The 20,696-nt window shown below is 33.0% G+C and overlaps 1 protein-coding gene across 3 annotated transcripts in view; it reads right to left on the bottom strand.

Annotated features, from left to right (window-relative positions):
* The window catches only part of LOC130641897 (nesprin-1-like), a 65,478-nt gene that overhangs the window by 12,797 nt on the left and 31,985 nt on the right, over positions 1-20,696 (bottom strand). For all 3 annotated transcript variants that reach the window (XM_057448910.1, XM_057448911.1, XM_057448912.1), the window contains 6 exons: positions 4,120-20,481; positions 3,571-3,876; positions 2,493-2,798; positions 1,680-2,312; positions 697-939; positions 51-338 (listed from right to left, as the gene is read on the bottom strand). In XM_057448910.1, coding sequence (XP_057304893.1) covers positions 51-338; positions 697-939; positions 1,680-2,312; positions 2,493-2,798; positions 3,571-3,876; positions 4,120-20,481 — 18,138 coding nt within the window. The remainder of the gene's footprint in view (positions 1-50; positions 339-696; positions 940-1,679; positions 2,313-2,492; positions 2,799-3,570; positions 3,877-4,119; positions 20,482-20,696) is intronic.

The raw sequence follows: 20,696 nt of genomic DNA, 5'->3' as shown, positions 1-20,696 counted from the left end.
ACATTAAAATACCTCGTACGTAACGTTTATACATATAACCTAAAATTTACCTTTATAGAATCTAAATCTTTCTCCTCAACGGTTTTAAGATTTTGATAAACTTTAAAAGCTTTCTGCAACTCTTTGTAAGTTATTTCTGCAAGGGTTGTGCCAGTCAAACAGCTTGCTACAGTCTCTGTGATTCTTTCTGAAAAACGATCAAAAACGTCTAGATAAGTGTCCTGTACTTTATCTAGTTGGTCGAGTATAGCCTGATGTCCGTCCTGTTGCAAGTGCTCCATTAATATTGCTTGTTGCGTATCAATGGTTTCAATGGCTGTTATTATTCTGTCTTTCACCTAAAATAAGAACAGTATGTTAAACCGTAAAACCTTCAAACTAACTCATTTTTACCATTGTTTAATATTAAAAAAATGTAAATGTTAAAAATTAATTGAAACTTTTTTTACGAAAGACCAAGGGAATATTCTACGTAAAATGAAGCCGTTTTGTTCAAAGAAGTCAAGAAATTACACTTTGATTTCCTACATATTAAAAGATACTAGAAAAAATGCCAATGGACCGTTCTGTTCTTCAGAAAAATTGAAAGTGTGGCTAGCTATATGTATATAAAGGCAAGCTTCACAATAATGAAAATAATATAATAGACTACCATGAAAGCGGAGCGTTTTTACTTGTGATAAGATAAATACTTACCTCAATCAGCTCCTTCAACTTGTCCTTATTCTTTACAACGTCAACAAAATCTTCAATCAGCTCATTGAAATGCGCTTTTACTTGAACAAACGTATGAAACTCATTCTGAGCTTGCAAAAGTCTTTGCTTTTTCTCATTCAGTACGCTCTTCACCTTTTGAAGTTGTTTATTATAGTTGTTGTGAAACTTGGTTTTCTTGTCATGCAGAGTTTGATGCATGAATAATAATTGTGATTCTAGATTCTAAAATAAATAAATAGCGAATAAATTATAAGTATTTTATTTCAATCTTCGTAGGTTAGTGGTGTCACATTAGCTAAAACATTTGAAATTTGTACCGCAGGGATTAATTTTTTCACAAATTTGGTACAATTCACAAGGGAACATTTAACTTTAAAAGAAATCTGAGAATACAACAAAAGCTGTTAGGATGGCACAACCTCTTTAAAGAAATCCAAAATATAAACTAAATCTCAAGAATACTAGATTGAACAGAACTCAATTATTAGATTTAATGTTGTTTGTATTTTAAGTAATATTCAACTGAGAGTCATCTTAATTTTAAAATTTGCTTTTGTGTTCCAAATTCTTAAACAATGTCTTACTGCAGTAAATATCTAGCCGTATTAAGGTTAAATTCAAATTTATACATTATTAATTAGAATTTTAACGAATTAAAATTTCTTTACATCCTAAAAATTTGATCCATTAATTTATCTCGTGTTACGTCTTAGTCAGTAAGGGTCTCAACGAAACACTGCTTCTTGATCCAAAAGAAATTTGCTGAAACTCAAACTAACAGAGTTCTTTCGAACTTGTGTAACACTTCTTGTTCTTTGGAAAAGTATTGAATCTACTTAGTTTAAAGAATTAAGGATGTGTAATTTATTTTGTTTAAGAAAAAGTGGAAGTTACGCTTAACATTTTTTCTAATAGAAAATTAGTTTAGTAATTAAAAAAAATATATATATATATATTCTTACTTTAAGCTGTTGTAATTTAGCATTTATATCTTCATCACCGATAACGCTACTATCAATAACACAAACTGATTGATAAATATGATCCATTTCCTCTATGGTTGCATGAAAATTCTGTTCTATGTGTTTGGAAGACGTTTGAGAAGATGCAACAATTGGTTCTTCTTTAACTATTTCTATAGGAAAAACTTTTTCATGATCTTTTTCATCTTCATTACTTGTTTGTTCAGTTTTTACTTTCAATGATTCCTGTTCATTTTGTTGAACAACCTGGTCCCCAGAATGCAGTACCGGCTCAAATTCTAACACTTTTCCGCAGTTAAAATCAGGATCAAACAATGAAGAATCATTTGCATTGACGTTGCGAGAACTTTCAATACTGGCTGGTTGAAACGAGGATTCATCTATTTCGCTATTCTTATCAGATGTGTTAACATTAGATAATTCTTGTTGGGATTCCGCATCTCCTATATCTTTTTTTGTAGCTAATGCAGCGACATGTTCTTGCACTGTGCGTATCATATTTTCCACATCATCTTCAACTTCACGCACTTCCTGCCTGAACTTGCCGTCAGCATCACCAGATAAGATATCCATTGATTCAGCTTTTACAAATCGTAATTTATCTTTCATATCCTGAAACAAATTAATACTAATAAAAATATCTAAGTATTAAAAGAACTTAAGAATCTATACAAGGAGAAGAAGAATCCGACGCTTGATCTTACTCAGTTTTTGGTTGAATATAAGTCATGAAAACATGATACAGTAACGCCGTAGGTAGTTAATAATAAGGGATGGTAGGACAAAGCTTACCTGCAAAGCAACCAGATCTTGCTTGAAATTAATCAAATCACTTTGAATATTCACAGATGAGCAATTCTTCATATCTTTACTGTTAACTTTCTGTTTCATCTCCTCCAACGTTGTTGTTATTTCATTTATTTTACCATAAGACTCGTGCTGTTTGTTTACTGAGTAGAATTCGTGTGTATTTGCTTGTTGCAAGATTGCTGTTATATCGTTGTTGAGATCTTCAATTATTTGAGAATATTGGTCAAAACACATTGACGGGTGTTGATGAAGAGATGATTGTAGTTTTAAAAGCTTTTCGTGCTTTGTCTAAAATAAAAGCATGTTGTAAAATGAAAGATTAAAATTAGAACATTCTGTTAATTAAAAAAAGACAACACATAGAGATTGCAATTGGGCAAAAATTAAAACAATATAGCACTTAGAATTAAAGAATTATTAAGTGGATAATGATCAGTTTTAATGTTGTACTGTGAAATACAACGCCGGAGGTTAAAAGTACAGACCGAGCTTACGAGATTAGTACTGATATGCCAGACGCGCTGAGGGCGGTATAAAAAGGACGGGCGAACACGTGGATTTTTACACGGATTTACCGACTATTTACCGTTATTTAACGGTAGATTTACCGTTTTTTAAAATTGTTATTTCCAAGCGACTAAGGAAGAAAAAGCACATGTTGGATAGTGGTATTTTTAGGAAACAAGTTTATTCGATTCTAAAAGTACAAAAAACTTGTTTATGGTTGGTTTTTGGTGAGCGACTTTTCTATTTTCTTTTGTGCTATGAAAACCTATTATTTATTCGTGTTCGTTTTATGGTACTTTTCCAATAATGGCTTAAATCAGTTAGCACGTTATTAATGGAGCGGAAACCAATTAAATCATCGCATTTTTATACTAGTCTATTTTTTGTAACAGTAAGGTAATAATAGCATATAATGTAGAAAATGTTACATGTTTTTTTATACAAACTTTTGACATTGCTCCATTGTTCATTACCATAAAATACATCGTCTTTCTTAAGTAAGCATTGTGACAATATTATAAAAAATTCAATCAAAAGTTAGCAAGAAGAATACCTTAAGGTTTGTGATGTTATCTTCCAACTGTCCAATACTAGCACATCTGTTTTGTTCTGTCAACGTCATTGCTTCACGAATGCTATCCAAAGCAATACTCCCTTGTTCTATAGACTGCTTCAGCTCTGTTTCATCTTTGATCAGTTCTTCATTCTTAAAATGTAAACTATCAAGGGAAATTTTAGCCTGTCTAAATTCTTCCTTCAGCTTCATCAGTTCAATGTATTCAGAATCTTTCTTTTTTGTGACTGCAGTGTCAACAACTTGATTGTCTTGGTTACTGCTGCTGACATATGGTTCTAGTATCTAAAAAGAAAGGAACATGATATATACAGCACATGCAGTGGACACAAGGTTTAAAAATACTACAACGCATCTATGTAACATTTTGCAGTTGTAAGTTTAGCAAGAACGTTTATGAGAAATATATAAAATTTATTGCATTCTGCCAATTACTAAAATTTCATGTTTGAATAATTTGATCAGCTGCAATGATTTAATTAATATGCAAAACAATTATAACAACTGATAATAAAAATGTAATGTTACCTTCTCTTCGGAGGGGGTATCCACCTGAACTTTCATTGCATCAATCTTTTCAAAGAAAGTGCCCATAAGGTTTTCAATCTCTTGCAATTTTTCTTCTGCGTCGGATTTATCTAATTCATACTGAATATCTGAAGCAGTACTAATGTTAAGGCTATCACTTGAGTCCTCCTCTTCTCTAATGGATATCTTGCTTGGTATTTGTGTTATTGACTCTGAACTGATTGCACCTTTAAACTCCAGCTCTTGTGTTTTGGTAAAGTCAGTTCCAGAATCATCTTTTTGTTTTCCACATTCATCATCAAGATGAACGTCAACGCTTAACTCTTCAACAATCAGTTCGTTACTTAAATGTTCCATATTTCCTTCATCAAACTTCAGTTTTCCTTTTATATCAAACTTTGTTAGATTTACATCAGCATTTTCCAACTGAACGTTCTTCTCTTTATAATTAGTGGCTGGAACAGGATCCCTTTTACCTGCAACATCAAAAAGTTCAAGATCAATCAACGCCAAATCAGTTTCTGGTAATCTTATTTGCTGTGCTTCATTTTCCAAAATATGCAAAATAGTTTTGTCAGATGACAAAAACAAAGTAGACGCTTCTTCTTCTTCTTTTTCTTCTTCTTCTTCTTCGTTAGAGCTCATCTTCCTGTCTTTAAATGAATTAGCATCATCATTATTATCATCTTCCATAGGCTTTATATTCTTCCCAATTTCCTCATCCGTAATAGGATTACTTTCAAGCGTATCTAAGTCAATTAGTTTAACGTCCTTTTCTAGAATTTTATATTCCAACAACACTTCATCAACAACATCGTGTCCAAAATATATTTCGCTAGAATTTTTTTCCAAATTGAGTGAGTTTGAATGATTACTACCTGCGACCGTCATTTCCGGGGATGTAACTTCATTTAATATTGAATTAAATCCACTGTTTCTCTTCTGGCAAGTTTCTGTTTTACTGCCAGGTATTTTTTCTTCAATGAGAGGTACACAAAAAAGATCTTCTAACATTATTACTGGCCTATACAATCCTTTTAACGAAGCCGTATTAGATAAATCACTTCTTTCAAATTCGTTAGGTTGAGTTGAATGTAATTCTTTACCTTGAGATACCTGTGTTGTTTCAAATGTATTAGGTTCTGATGTAGTCTGTATAATATCCCCAAGCAGTTTTAACTGCTCCAAAGCAGCACTGGTCGAGTCCTGTTCATGTTCTAGAGTAACTGAAAGAGTAAATGGTTCGTCCAATTCGTCAAAACTCATTGATCTTGCAGTGGATGGAGAACTAGTCTCAAATGAATCCGTGTAGTCAAGGTCAACAAACTGTTTTTGATCATATAAGATGGTACTGCTATGTTTTTCTCCTGCATGAACGCTAATGGCATCTTTCAATATTTCAGATCCTGCTACAACTTCATCTTTTTCACCTTGGCATGAATCAATGTACTCTTTACTTAAGGGATCTGGCATCTCATTATTTACCTCGTTAATGTCAGAAACATTGACCGGCTGCCACGACTGTTCATTTTCATAAAAGCTTACAGAACTTTTACTAGATGATAAACTATCTTCAAAAGAATCTGTGTAATCAAGATCAATAACACATTTGGCATTAGAAGTTTCTGTCTTTTTCTGAGTAGTCTTCTCCCCCTCCTCTACTAGCTCGAGAGGTGAATATGACTGGCGTCTAATAAGGTCTGGTGTAATAGAATGCAAGTAAAGAGGATTATCATTAGATTTAATTGTGCTATCATTTATATGTTCATATTGTAAGAAAGACGTGTTTTCATTTGCCATCCCTTCCTCATCTTTAAACCATTTTAAACTGAAACTAACAACTTGATCAGGTGGTACTTCCTCTGAAGGCACCTCTTCAAGAGGCTCGCCAAAAGAAAATTGGCTATTTACAGAAATTTCATCTGCAAAGGAATTATGTGGATAATCTGTGGTCTTCGTACTTTCATTTGGGCTAGAAATGCTATTGGATGGCAATGAATCTCCATCAGTAGTCGCTATTTCCATTTGGTCAGCAAGGTCTCCATGTAGCTGACTTCTTGGATGTTGAAGTGGAGAATTATATTGTTTCTTAACTTCTTCAATAACTGGAGAAATGTCAGTAATTTTAACTGGTTGATTAAGTAGGTTGCTCAGATTAATGACATCATATGGCTTTTCATGTATTTTACCATCAGTTTTATTAGGAACATCTTTTATTTCTTCTTCAAGTTCTACACATGTTTCTTTATCTTTATTTGTGTTGATTGCGTTTTTAGCTACTGATAGATCTTCAAGTCTGGGTTCAGTTGAAACAGGGTTATGCTGTTGAAAATCGACAACTGCCTCACATATTACATTATTATTACTTTCTACTAATGATTCATCTTGCTTTCTCTTTAAAAGTTCACACGCTTCATGTAGCTCCTTCTCCAGTTGTATAACAGGATCCTCATTTTTACTCAATTCTTCCTCATAAGAATCTAATGTTCCTATTAAGTTTTCTATGTAACGTTGCGATTCGTTAATCTGTTGGTATAAATTTTTCATATCTGTAACAGCTAATAATTTGTCTTTTTCGATAGGATTGAATACATCCAAAAGGCTGCTCAAAGTGCGTGTGTATTTCCCAATTAAACCCAAGTTATGACTTAACTGTTTTTTAACAAACTTTAACTCTGCAATATCATATGGCGTTAATGGAAGATTCGTTTCTAGTTGCTTAATTTCTAAAGAAACGTCGCTGATATCTCTTTCGTTGAAACTTTTAATGGAATCTTCCAAGGAACTCAACGTTTCTTTCTTCAAGCCATAATTATTTAGATATTCTTCTACTTTGACAGGCAACAAAGCTAAGTCATGTTCTATAGATTTTTGTTGGTGCTCTGTTAAGTTTTCTTTCAACATCTTCATTTCATTCAAAACACATTGTGTTCTTTCAGATAGTTTTTTAATTTCTGCAAAAATGTTGGTAACGTTTTGTAAAATATCATGTAGAGATTGAGCACTGAAACAATCTACAAACTTCTCCTCGATTTCATGCAGGTTAATGTACATTTCTTCTATATCCATTGTAATTTCATCTATGTGCTGCGAGGTTTTCATTTTTTCATCTAACATTTTCAGCAAATGTACTTCACATTCAGTTATTCGTTCTTGAACAGATGTTACATTCACCTCAAGGCTATCATACACATTATGTTCATCTGAATCGTTAACAGCGAGTATTTTATATGAATTATTAATCACTTCAATTGCTCTATTTTTAATTTCTTTGAAGTCCTTTGCAGCTTCTTCAATTAAATTTAATTCTCCATTAATGTTTTCACAAATATTTATGTCTTTTTCTAAATGGGTGAATAGTTCACTTATTTCAGCCTCTATTAAGGAAAGTTGATCTTCAATTATTACAATTTCATTCAGCGTAGAACTTTTATTAGCTTGCATCATGTTTTGTAAGCTCGTATCAAGCATCTTTGCACTTTCACTTAAGTCCAGTAAAATGTTCAACATTCTATCTTTATCTCTTTTAAACATAGCGGCAGCATCAGCATTTGATTCAACAATCTCAATCTGGTGCAACAGCTTTCTTAATTTTCTTTGAGTATCACATATAACATCATTACTGTTCATCGAATCAGCCAATACATTGTAAACATTCTTTAAATTTTTTATGTCCATATCAAAGTTTTCAGCTCTCTTAACTTTTGTTGCTATTTCATCAATTGCACATTTCTGTTGTTTTATCAGATCTTCACATTCCCTTGCTAGAGAAAGCTGGTCTGGTTTGGCAACATCATTCTTGATCTTCAGTAAATTCACATCCCACTGAACAATCTCATGATTTAACTCAATGAGAAGAGGTGATAGACTATCAGGAATTTCTGTGCCATTCAGTATGTCCTCTATAAATTTCATTCTTTCTTTGAGTTGACTTAACGTGGCAGCAAGTGAGAGGTCTATATTCTGTTTCTTCTTATTTTGGCTTTCTATACTTAAAGAGTTTTGTTTTAAAGTTTCCTTTATGTCTTGCAAAACACGTATTTTTTCTTGCATTTTTACTGAGTAAGTGCTCCATTCAACAGGTGGAATACCACTGTGTAACTCCTCTAAACTTTCTGTAAGTTTCTCGAAATCCAATTCTAATTTAAGAAAGGTATCAAAATGTTTATCAATTGGATCAAAATTGCTGCTCACTTCCTTCTGCAGTTCATCAACACATCTGAAGGAAATTTCTAGCATTGAGATATATTCATCTCTTAAAGCAAGTCTTTTTAACAATTCTTCTTTGACGGTCTTAAACATATGAAGTATGTCAGTATAATTTTCATCTAGCTGCATGCAAATCTCATTTGCGTTAGTTTTCTCTTCATATGGTAAGCTAGATTCCATTTTGCTATACAAACTTTTTAATTGTCCAATATAGACTTTTTGTTCAATAAAATCACTTTCCAATGCGTTACTTTCATCCAACCAATTTTCTATTAAAGGTACGTTTTGATTTTTACTAACTACTGCCTTTTGGCAAATGCGCAACCAACTTTTAATGTAATTTTGATTTGTATGAAACATACTCAACTCTTTTGATAACAAATCATACTTATTTTCCTCATTATTCAAAATTTTTTCGCAGTTCTCCAGAGTATCTGCACAAGTATTTGCCACTGCATTTAATGTATGTGAGTCTGTTGTAGGCAGCCTATTTACAAGATCTGCTACCTGTATTTTTTTAGTATCAAATTTCTTTTTAAATTGTTTAATATTCTCTCTGCATGTAGCAAGGTAGTTTTCAGCTTCTTGCATAGAATTAATCTCACCCTTTGATTGTAAAATTTTGCTCACATTGAACTGTAGGTCTTCTATATCATTTTTTACAAACAAAAAGCTGCTTTGTAATATTTCAAGGTCTTTTAAAGATGTTTTTACAACAGCTTGAGTAACATGTAGCTTATTTATGATATCTTGTGCATATTGATCAATAGTATTGTCATTTTCATCTATGAAATAAGTTACTTCATCGCTAAGATGTTGTAGATCAATGTTTTGCTGCTGCAATCCACATTTCGTAATTTCAATTGATTCACCATCTTTCAGTGTGGGAGGTATGGCGTTTTCCAAGTATGTTTCAACCCCTTTAAGTTTTAAGGTGAAGCTATCATCCGTTTGTATTGGATCCTCTGTTTTCATTGTGTTTATCTTTGATGCAGTAACTTCCAGCAATTTTTCCATTTCTTCACAATCCTGGGCAGGTAGTTCATGCTTTATACCACCGTAATTAGTAATTAAAATGGCATATTCATCTGACAATGTGGATATCTCAGAATCAAAGTCCACATTACTTTGCAAACCTTGACAGCTTTCTGACAAGGCATCAACCTTTCCATCCAATTGCAATAACAAAGATTTTGAATTATCTAAAAGATTTTTTAACTCTTTCAAATGATTCATTCTCTCCCTTAGATAAATCCACAACTCTTTAACATTTTCTTGAAATGCTTCTATGCGTAATTTTTCTTTCTTTGCATCTTTAAAATCCTCACTACCTGCACTGGAAAGTTCTTCAATAGATCCCAGTTTCCTAAAGATGTTACCTAATGCAATAACTGCTTGTTCAATTTTAACAAGCAAGTCTTCATTGCATGAAATCTGATCAACCAATTTCTTCATTTCACTTTCTGTTGCTCGATGTTTAATATTGTTAAATTCTTCAAACCAGTTGTCTAATTTTTGATTAATTTCACCAGAGAAATTGTGATGTGTTGAATATTCTTTAAAGTCTTCTACAATATTTTTTAGTAATAACTCAAATTGATCTTTAGATTCCTTTAACTCAATAACATCCTCTTGAGGAAGCGTCATTGCTGCAGTTTTTATCTCAGGCTTTTTAATTTTCCAAGCTTCTGCCAACTTGTGATATTCTTGCATTAACTTCTTCACTTCATCTTCAACATTTATCTTATTTTCTGGTTTGACTTCTTGCAACCGGTCTTGTATATTTTCAATGGAAGCTGTGAACTTTGCAATGAGATGAGAAATTGATTTCTTGCTCTTATTTAGCGAATCTACGTATATTTCTTCCTTTTCTAGCTGACCAATAACCCCGTTTAGTTCTTCATTAAGTTCGATTTCCATTTCTTTAAACTCCTCATTAAGACATGTTGGAAGATCTTCACCAATTGCATCCCTATTACTTTTTAATCTAGCTAAATCCTGTCCATATAAATTCAATTTACTTTTATCACAATTTAACTGCCTTTTTATATCGTATAAGGACGCTTTCATGGTTTGTGCCACGTTACTTTCCCTAAATAAAGTCAACTGTTGTGCTAACTTGCTTAATTCCTCTTCATAATCTGCCAAAAGAATCTTCAGCTTCTGAAAATCAAAACTACGCCTGTTGATGTCCTCACCAGCATCATTTAAGCAGTTCTGTAGTGAATAAATTTCATCGCGTAACTCGTGTCTTTCTTCAACAGATAACTGGTCTTGAAGAGAAAGCACAAGTAATTCACATGTCATTAAATCTTTATGTGCTCTGTTCACTTCAAGTTTTGCAAGAGCATCCATAATACTGTCAATACTGTCATATTCCTTCCAGCTATCTTCTAATTTTTCGAACTCGTTAAGGGTTGATACAGCACCTTCCAATAAACTTATTATAGTATCTCTGGTGTCTTCAACTGTGTTAGTGTACTCATTCGATGTTTCTGTTTTATCAATTTCATCACATCCATTATCTGGTGTTTTAGTTTCCTCTATAACATTCTTTTTAATGCTGTGATCATTCTTAGCCTTAGCAACGGTGATTAATTCTACATTATCTTTAAATACATTAGCTTCAGAATCAACAATACCCTTGATCTTAGCTTTCGGAACATCTAGCTCCACCTCAACATCAGCCTCTTCGCCTTCTTTTACTTTAGCTTTATCTACCATAGATTCCAGAACAACAAGTTCTTCTAAATTAACATCTGCAGCAACAACTTTAGCTTCAGGAGCAACATTTTCCTCGACTTTTGATTTAGTAACTTGTTTTAGTACTTCTACTTTCGATTCAGCTTCTTTTTCTTTAACCTCCCTATCATAAGGTTCTTTTTCTTCAGTTTCTGCAACAACAAGCTCTGTCGCTGCAACTTCAGTAGTACCAGCTCCATCTTTTTTAGCTGCAGGAACAACAATTTCTTCCACTTTAGATTCAGCAACATCAAATTCTTGCACCTCAGCAATATTGGTATCCACATCTTGACATATAGGAACAGCGGTTTCTTCAACCATTGCTTCAGAAATATTAGCTTCAGAAACACTTTCTTGAGCCACAGCTTTAGCTCTATTCATCTTAGCTCCATCCATCATAAGTTCCGCAACACTAGGTACTTCCACATTTCCAGCACTATCTTTTTCTATTTTAGCTTCTAGAATAACTGATTCTTCTACTTTTGATTCAGTAACTTCGTTGCAATAAGGCAATTCTCCTTTGGTTTCTGCAACATCAGCCTCTTCAACCCTACCATGAGACGAACTAACTTCTTTTGTTTTAGATTTAGAATTAACAATTTCTTTTAAATTACCTGCATTAGTTTCCTGTGCAACATTTTCTTCCACTTTAGCCTCAGGTTCACCAACTTCTGTTGCACTAACTTTAAAGACAATAGCTTTTTCTATCTTAGTTTTAGGAATGACAGTTCCAACTATATCAGATCCAGCTTCATCTGCCATTCCTGCTTTACTGTATGCAACATCAGCTTCTGTTTTAGCTTTAACATCACCAGCTTTTCTCACGTTGGCTTTAACATTGTCATCCTCTTCTGCTTCAGGCTCAGCAACATAAGCATCTTGTAACTCAGCTTCATCAAGATTAACTTTTTCTATGTCAACTTTACCATCATCTTGTTCTATTATAACCTGATCAACACGGGCTGTTTCCTCTTTGGCTTCCCCCTCTACAGGCTCATTTCCATGATGTCTAACTTTAACAGCTTCTTCTACCTTACCTCTAGCAACAACAATTTCTTCAAATTTAGATTCAGCAAAATCAGCTTCTTGTACTTTAGCTTCAGCAATATGAATTTCTAAATCTTTAGATTCAGAAATGGCGGAACTTTCTACCTTAACTTCAGGCACATTAGACTTCGAAACAAGAACTTCTTCCACCATAACTTTAGGAACATGAGCTAAATCCATTTTAAGTTTCTCAACTTTAACTTTAGCTATGTCAGTTTCATCCAACTTAGCTTCTGCAACAACAGGATCTGCACCAGCTTTTGCAGCTACGTTTTTTTCTATTTTAGCGTCAGGGAAAACAGTTTCTTCTACTTTTGCTTCATCAACTTCAGCTTCTTTTTCTTTAGCTCTACTATCGTGACGGTATTCTGCTTTAGATTCTGCAACAGTAGTTTCTTCCACAGTACCATTAATGGTACCAGCTTCTTTTGCTTCAGATGTAAAAACAACGTATTCTACGCTATGCTTAGCAACACCAGCTTCGTCTACCTTACCTTTAGCTGCACCAACTTCTGTTTTAGATTCTATCTTAGCTTCAGAAACAATAGCGTTTTCAACATTTTCTCTTGGAACAATAGTTTTTTCCTTATTAGAGTTAGAATCAATGGATTCGTTTATTGTAGCATCAGGAATTTCTTCCTTAGATTCAGCAACATCAGTTTCTTTCAGTTTAGCTTCAACTTTAATATTTTCATCCATTTTAGCTCCTGCTTTATCAACTTTTTCTTCCTTAGATTCAGAAATAACAATTTCTTTCACCTTAGCCGTAGTAACATCACATGTCTCCACATGAGATTCAATTTCATCTGGTTTCACTAACTCAGCTCCTGAAACATTAAGTTCTTCTACTTTAGCTTCAGTATCATTACTTTCTTTTACTTTGGCTTCGGGAACAGCTTTTTCTAACGTTTTATTTTGATAATCATGAGCAACTGTTTCATAAATGGCTGAGTTTTCCACAATATCCGAAACAGCTTTATCCTTCAATTTTTTAGAGAACGTTAGTGTTTCAAACGTTTCCCCCTTGTTCAAATTACTACTAACATTCTTCTGAATTTGTTCAATTAGATCCTTTTCAAGAATTGAATCTTTCAAATCTTCTTCATCAGCGGTTTCTTCATCCTCGTTTTTATCTTCTTTTATTGGAGGTTCTTCAGTATTAGAGTCATTGCTAAAAAGTCCATCACTTAGCAAACTTGCAGAATGTGATTTTCTTATTGGACTTGAAGTTTCAATAGGCTCCTCTGCAATGTCTAAGAGCATGGCTTCTTGGGAAAATGTTAAAGTTTCTTCAGAAATCTCCTGGCTGTTTTGTGAAATGTTGTAACCTTTTCTGTCATAATGCTTCTGCCAGACGCATTCTAAAGTTTTGTACATATTTGAAATGTCTTCAGTTATTTTAACCCGTTCTTTTTCTTGATCTACACTTAAAAACAAGGAAGCTGCTATTTCTAAATCAGCTAGAGAACTTTTGGTTACCTGGATAAGTTGCTTATGTGGTACCTCACCTGATTTACTTGTTTTTACTAAGAAATCAATGCGATTTTGTAGGGCTATGCAATCTACTTCATATGTTTTCTTTAACTGCATTTTATTCTCTAAAAAGGCTAATTGACTTTTGAGAGTACTGGTAAAGTCTACATACTTCTCATGAAACATAGTAAATTGTCTTGATAGCTGGTCCTGATCAATTAATGGCAAAGAAAAAGATATACCACCTTCCTCGAGAATTTTAGCAACCTCATCATCAGCAGAATTTATCTGCTTCAACAAAACATTTACTGATTCAATTCGTTCTTCTAGTCCCATATCACCAGGTTGAAAGTATTTTTCTTCAATAGATGCAATGAGTTCAAAGGCATTTTCCAACTTAGCAACATAGGAGGTCTTTCTTTTGATTTTCTGTTGTAGAAACTCTTCAGTTTGAGGAATAAGAGAATCCAACTTTTGACTGTACTTTAGAGCTTCAACTAAATTTTCTGTTGGCATTTCACATAAAGGATCGTTTTGACAGGACGCAACAATGTTATCCAGTTGCAGTTTATCTTTCTTGATATCTTTAAATTGCCACAACTGTTCATCCAATGGAAACTCGTCAAAATGCGTGAGATCTTTTTCAATGTTAGCATACTCCTGAACACATGCACAAAGTTTGTTTTTAAGTTCTTCAATTAGAACACTATTATGTTGATCAGAATCAGTAGTTTTAATTTCGGAAGGTAATGATTCGTAAACATCTTCAGTGGGTTGTACATTTAAATCAACAATTTCTGGACTTTGAAGATCATCTTCAAAGATTATCTCGATGTTCATATCTTCAACAACAGGTTGCTTGTCACATTTCTTTATATTCACATTGATATCGTTCCCTAATGGCATCATCTTAACAGATGTAGCTTCAACAGGTTCACATATTACAGGTGAAATGATTCTATTTGTTAGTATTGTTTTTCCAAATCTTTTCACACATGGTTTCTTTAACAGTACAACTTCCTTAATAGTTAACATTTCTGAATTTGAACTTTCACATTTATCTGCCAGAATTTCTGGTTCTTCATACATTACTGGTTCTTCAGTTGAAATGAATACCTTTGTTTGCCGATCTTCCCCAACAGCTAAAAGTTCTAGGACATTTTTTTGATCTACATTTTCATATGCTTCATCTAATATTTCATTATCAGTGTTGATATCTGTTGATATTTTTGCCAAATCTTTATCATTGTGTAACACTTGGCTACCATATTGATCAGCTTTGAGATTCTCAATAACAGGAAGACAGTTCTGAGTATCACCGTTATCATCATCATTTGGTGATTCTTCTAGAAGTTCCTCCCCTAAAGTAGAAACGTCTTCATTTATTTGGTATGACAAAAATCCATTGTTTTCTTGGGCATTTTGTTCAAGATCTACTGAACATTTATGACTGTCACCAACAAGATTGTTAGATTGATTAAAATCATTTATCATAGCTTTTAGTTGTTTATATTCATTGCTGCATTTTTCCTTTCTTTCACTGATTTCTTTGAAATCTTCCGCAAGAAGTTTATCACATTGTAAAAGTTCCAAGTTTTGCATTTTTGAAGATGTTTCATTTAAAGCACAGATCAAACCCTCTAACATCTCTTCATATCTAGCACCTTCAAAGTGTTTAAGTCTATAAAACGTTGTTGCTAAAGTTGAAATATCTGTGTCTATATTTTCACAAGCTTCTAATATCTTCTTTTTTTGGTCATCAGCAAGTTCACAATGTTTACATTCTTCTTCAATGCAGTCAATTACATCTCTGATACGATTGTTCGAATTGGCAAGCATTGTTTCCAATTGTGTCTTGTCATGATGTGGAAGATGCTCCATATTTGAAATATTACAAGAATTCAGTTGCGTCAAACAATTACCAATATCTTCAGACAGAGAACTTAAAAGTTCCCTCTTTGCAGTCGCCTGTTGAAACATTAGGATACTCGACATTTCAGATTCCAATTTTGCAACATTATCATTGGTCCTGTTTATAACCTTCTCCAAATCAAATTTCTCATCTTGGACATGATTCAAAACTTCAGCTTTAGCATCAATAGCATTTTTGAGTTCTGCATGAGATTGTTTAACTGTACTGATTAATTCACTGATTTTGAATTTCTGTTTCGGTTCTAAATCTTCATCAAAATGATGAAAGTCATCACATAACAATTTCAATATATTTTCATGTTTTTCCAACATGGTGGAAAAACCATCATTTTCAATGATTGCATCTTCCAGTGATTTTGGTGCAGAAATTACTTGGTCATATAGATCATTGACAACAACATTATGCTTCATCAAACCAGTGTAAATTCTGCCATACCTTTCATCAAGACTTTCTTTTTCACACATCTCTTCAATCACCTTATGGATTTTAACTAATAGTTCGGCACAACATTCTTCATTCTGTTTTTGTTTATTCTTAATATTCCGTAACTCTTCTTTATTCAAACTTATACTTAAAAAAGTACAATCGTAACATGCTGGCATAGATGTATTCACCCCTTCAACAACATCTTTTAAGATAAGTACCTTATCATGACGAATATCTTCATTAATCTGAGTATCTATTTCTGTTAATGAGGAGCTCACAGAGTGAAGGTGCCTTAAAACATCATCATACATTTTTGTTGTTTTTGTGAAAATGTTGTAGTTGTTCATGTTTTCTTGATTTATCTTGTTCGTTCTTGCCTCTGTTGTTGACAGATAGCTCGATAACTCTTCACCCTTCTTACCCAACAAAACTCGTAGTTGCTCTTCCAGCTCAACCAGGTTGGTCACTTTCCTTTTGATATCGTAAAATAAGATTCCAGTTTGTGTAAATAAAGCTTTCTTTTCTTTAGATGTCATCTGATGACTATACTTAAGTAAATAATCTTCAAATGTTTCAATTCTCACATCAATTTCTTTCTGCAAATTGTAAATCTCATCTACGAAATTTAAAGCTTTTTTAAATAAATTCAACTGACCTACAAGACTATCTTGTACAGTGTAAATTAAACTTTTGGTTGACTCTATCTTCATTACCACTTCATTTGTCATTCCAGGATTTTGACTTTCAAGTTGAAATACTTGCCTCAAGTAATCTGACATTTGCTCACAACATTCGGTCATTTGTGAAATAACGTACTCAAAATCTGAACTTGCTTTATCAATATAATTTTCAATTACTAGAGACTTAATGTAAATATTTTCAGCTTCACAAACCTTGTCCGAAATCATAGCAAGGTGAGATAAACTGTTCTTATGTTGTTCCAGTGTTTGATGATTCCTCAAAATAGTGTTCCTCGCTTTTTCAAACCTCTCATATGCATAAATCACTTCAGATGCTTCAAGTTCAGGAAGTTCCTTCTTAAGTATTTCCATCAGATCTTGAAGATGTGATATTTCATCTTTGTCAAACAAATAACTGTTATGGTCACCATCTGAATCATCGTCTTGGATTTGTTCATTGTACTTGTCAAGCTGTGAGTGCAAATCCTTAATCATCTGTAAAATGTCACAATATCTGACATACAAATCACATAGCTCTTTTTGCTTCTGAATAACTTCATTTTCATTGGCTTCCCAAAACAATTCAAATTCAATAACTTCATTCTCTGTAATTTCTTGTAGGTTTCTAAGATAAGGAAAAACAACTTTTCGTTTCTCTTCAATACTAGCACATACTTTATTAACCTCCTTAACTTGCTCTCCCAGCATCAAATTCCTCATTGGTATTGCAAGAACGTCTTTATTTGCAGCCTTTAGAAATTCCACAAATTTATCAATAACAGTAGTAAAGACGTCTTCAGGGTTTTGTATGGATTCTGTTGTTTCCTTGTCAACTTGTATTCTGAATTTGTTTAACTTAGCTTGAAGGTTTGCATGTCCTTTTAATAAATTTGTTAATTCAACACTATGATTTTCATATTCTGTATTATCCATCCGAGAGCTAAACTTGTCAAACATATCAGACAAGGCATTGGCTACTTTTTTTAAATCTCCTAACTTATCAGTTGCCACATTAATAACATCAATGTCTTGTTTAGAAATAAAATTTGTCGAAATTTTACTAATCTCCTTACTAAGCACAGTGGTATTATAAATGCAATCCTGAAGTGTCGTCGTAAAGGTAGCCAAACCTTCCATATTCACTTTACTTTTACATACTTGACCTTCTAAAAGAGAGCTAAGTTTTTCCATAAGATTTGCACCTTCTTTTAGCATTGTAACCAGATTTTCTTTGTCATTGCTGGGTAAAGTGTTAATTATGTGGTTGGATTTAGTTTCTGCTTCCTTTAATTGTTGACGACTTTCTTTAAAGCTTTTTTGGATGTCTACTACATTTAGTTTTGTTTTGTTATTATTCGCTTGCAAAATGGAAATCATATCTTGCACTGAATTATTTATACCCTTGACATTTTGCAAAACATCATTTAGTTTTGTAATAAGATTAGTTATTTTCATATCTTTCTCTATGATGGAATCTTCCAACTTATGTGTTTCATTTATACCACTTTCCAGGCAACCTTGTAATGTTTCCTTCTCTTTGGTCGGTAATCGATCAATATTTTGTTTTGCATGCGCAACTATCTCACCAAGCTTATCACGATGACTTATTAGGGCATTGGATGATGTGCGCAAAACAATTTTTGATGTTTGTAAACAATCTGACAATGCAAATTCTTTACGTAAATATTCCTCTGTGGTGCACAGTTCGATTAGATATTTTTCAATTGAATGTGCACATTCCTTAACAAATAACAAGTCAGAAGAAAACTTTTTCAGAGAGGCTTTCAAAGAAGTAATACGTGGTTGAAGAAGTGGAAGTGTTAACAGCAGTCTGTCTTTTATCGAATTGGTTAAATGTGGATAAAATGATTCATCTAATTCATCTAAACTGGTCAGGGATAATTCCAATTCGGCTTGTAATTTTACCAAACTGTTTATCTTTTCCTCAACCATCTTCAAATGCTCTTCTAAATTGTCCACTTGTTCTTCATTTTTTAATAAAATTTCAACTCCTTGTAGTCGTTTTTCAGTAGCAACAATCAATTTGACATTCTCTAAGTTACTTTTTTGTTCATAGTAAATTGTTTCTATTTCGGTAATACACTCTGTCAACTCATTGTAATCCTCAAGTGGAAGTTCATCTTCAATGAGAGATTTCTCCTGGGCAACCTTAATAATGGCATGATTTAAATCATCCAATGTGTTTTCATTACGACAAAGTATCTTAATGATGTGCTCAGTGTCAGGGTTATCAATCTCAAAAACGTATTCTTCTATACCTATAACTTCATTGCGGTGTTGTTCACATTGCTCTTGTATTTTATTCTTTTTTACTAATGTTGACAAAAGAGCATCTTTTTTCTGTAAGACTGTGTCATGTTTATTTACAATTGTTTCTTTGAGCTCAGCTACATCAGCAACAGTATTTTCATCATTGTTGTTACACTGTCTGTTTAAAATATCATCTGCTGTTGCCTGTAAAGCCTCTAAGTCTTCTATTTGAGAGCATAATATATCCACTTGGTCTTTCAGAGAAACCGATGCAAAACCTTTCATGATTGCATCTTGTTCATTAAACTTGACCCTACATATGTCAATAAAGCTTGGCTTCTGGCACATTACTGTTGTTGTTACTACAGGTAATATTACTGCTACATCTTCTTCCTTGTTTGACATATGTGGTACTGCACTGTCTATGTTATCTTGCAAATTAAAATAAGCTGTTTTTACAATGGATAATTTCTTTGGAGCTAAACCACATTTTTCAGCTATGACTATTTCTTTGTCTTCAGCATGCTTCACCAGTTGCATCCACTCTTCTCCAATTTGGTTAAGTTGCATTTCAAAAGATTTCTTTCTTTCATGTGATGACATATTGCAACTAATGGATTTTCCAACAAGAACAAGATTATCAAAATCTGAGGCCTTTTTCTCAATTGCGTCAATAAGACTGTGGTGTTTTTTATACATTTCTTCTATATCCGTTTGACTTGAAAGATCAGATAATAAATATTCACTGGTTAAATTCATCCAGTTGACAAATTTTTCCACCTCCTCGTAATATTTTTCTTCTTCATCCATGGCCCTTTCAAAATGTTCATCTTGCATCACTGAAGTCTTGCGAACTTGGCCCCAAAGTAGTCTTAAATTAGCCAACTTTGATAAAAAAATTTCCTCACTGAAATCTTTGAGGGTGTTGATTTGTTTCATAATATTTTCTATAATGCTTTCACGTTGCTCTAACTCTTTTTGGTAGCTTTCCTTCACTTTCATTTGTCCAATCATCTCATCTTCATCAGCTATCGACATCATATCAATTGAAAAAACGTCTTGTGCTTTTCCAATCCATTCTATTTGCTCATTCACTGTACGTTCTAAATTTTGTAATTTTTCCTTGTTTACAGTAAGCGTGCTCATATGGTTACTCAATTGGTTCACCACTGAAGAGTAGGTCATTAATGTGTTGTTAATATTTTCTTGATATGTAGTTTTTTCTTTAACTTCCTGTGGGAAGTCGTATAAATTTTTTGAATGTACTTCAAGCTTCTCTTTCACTAAAAACAATTCTTGCAGAAGAGAATTAATATCATCTATTTTTGAATTTAATGGAATGTTAACAGGTACATGAAGCATGTCTGCTGCTTTTTTTAGCAGAACAGAAAACAAGTTCATGTCTTCTTCTATCAGTTGTAGATTCTCTTTCTGGAAATTGACAGTTTGTATTCTTTCACTAAGCAGAACATAAATTTCATCCTTTAACTTCTTTACACAAATTCCAATTTCAGTGTATTGAGCTTCCTGCAAAAGTGTATCGATTGATGTTACCTTTTCACCAAACTCTGTTTTTAAATGCTAAGAAATAAAACAAAGGTATTATAATAAAAATTAAATCAGCTGAAGTCTATTTATGTATCTCTTCAGCATTAACTTTCAAGTTTAACTGTTCAAACTATAAGAAAATTAGTTGTAACGATGTCTGTGACTAGAGGTTATGTGTAAAACAATGGTACATTGAACTTTGTAGCTAGTGATTAAGTACAACAACTATTTCTTTAAAGAATAACTTT

Source organism: Hydractinia symbiolongicarpus, chromosome 4 (assembly GCF_029227915.1).
Source record: "Hydractinia symbiolongicarpus strain clone_291-10 chromosome 4, HSymV2.1, whole genome shotgun sequence".
In the NCBI taxonomy this organism is placed as follows: Eukaryota; Metazoa; Cnidaria; class Hydrozoa; order Anthoathecata; family Hydractiniidae; genus Hydractinia; species Hydractinia symbiolongicarpus.
The sequence above is the reverse complement of the archived record's forward strand: the minus strand, read 5'-3'. Positions and strand labels throughout refer to the sequence as shown.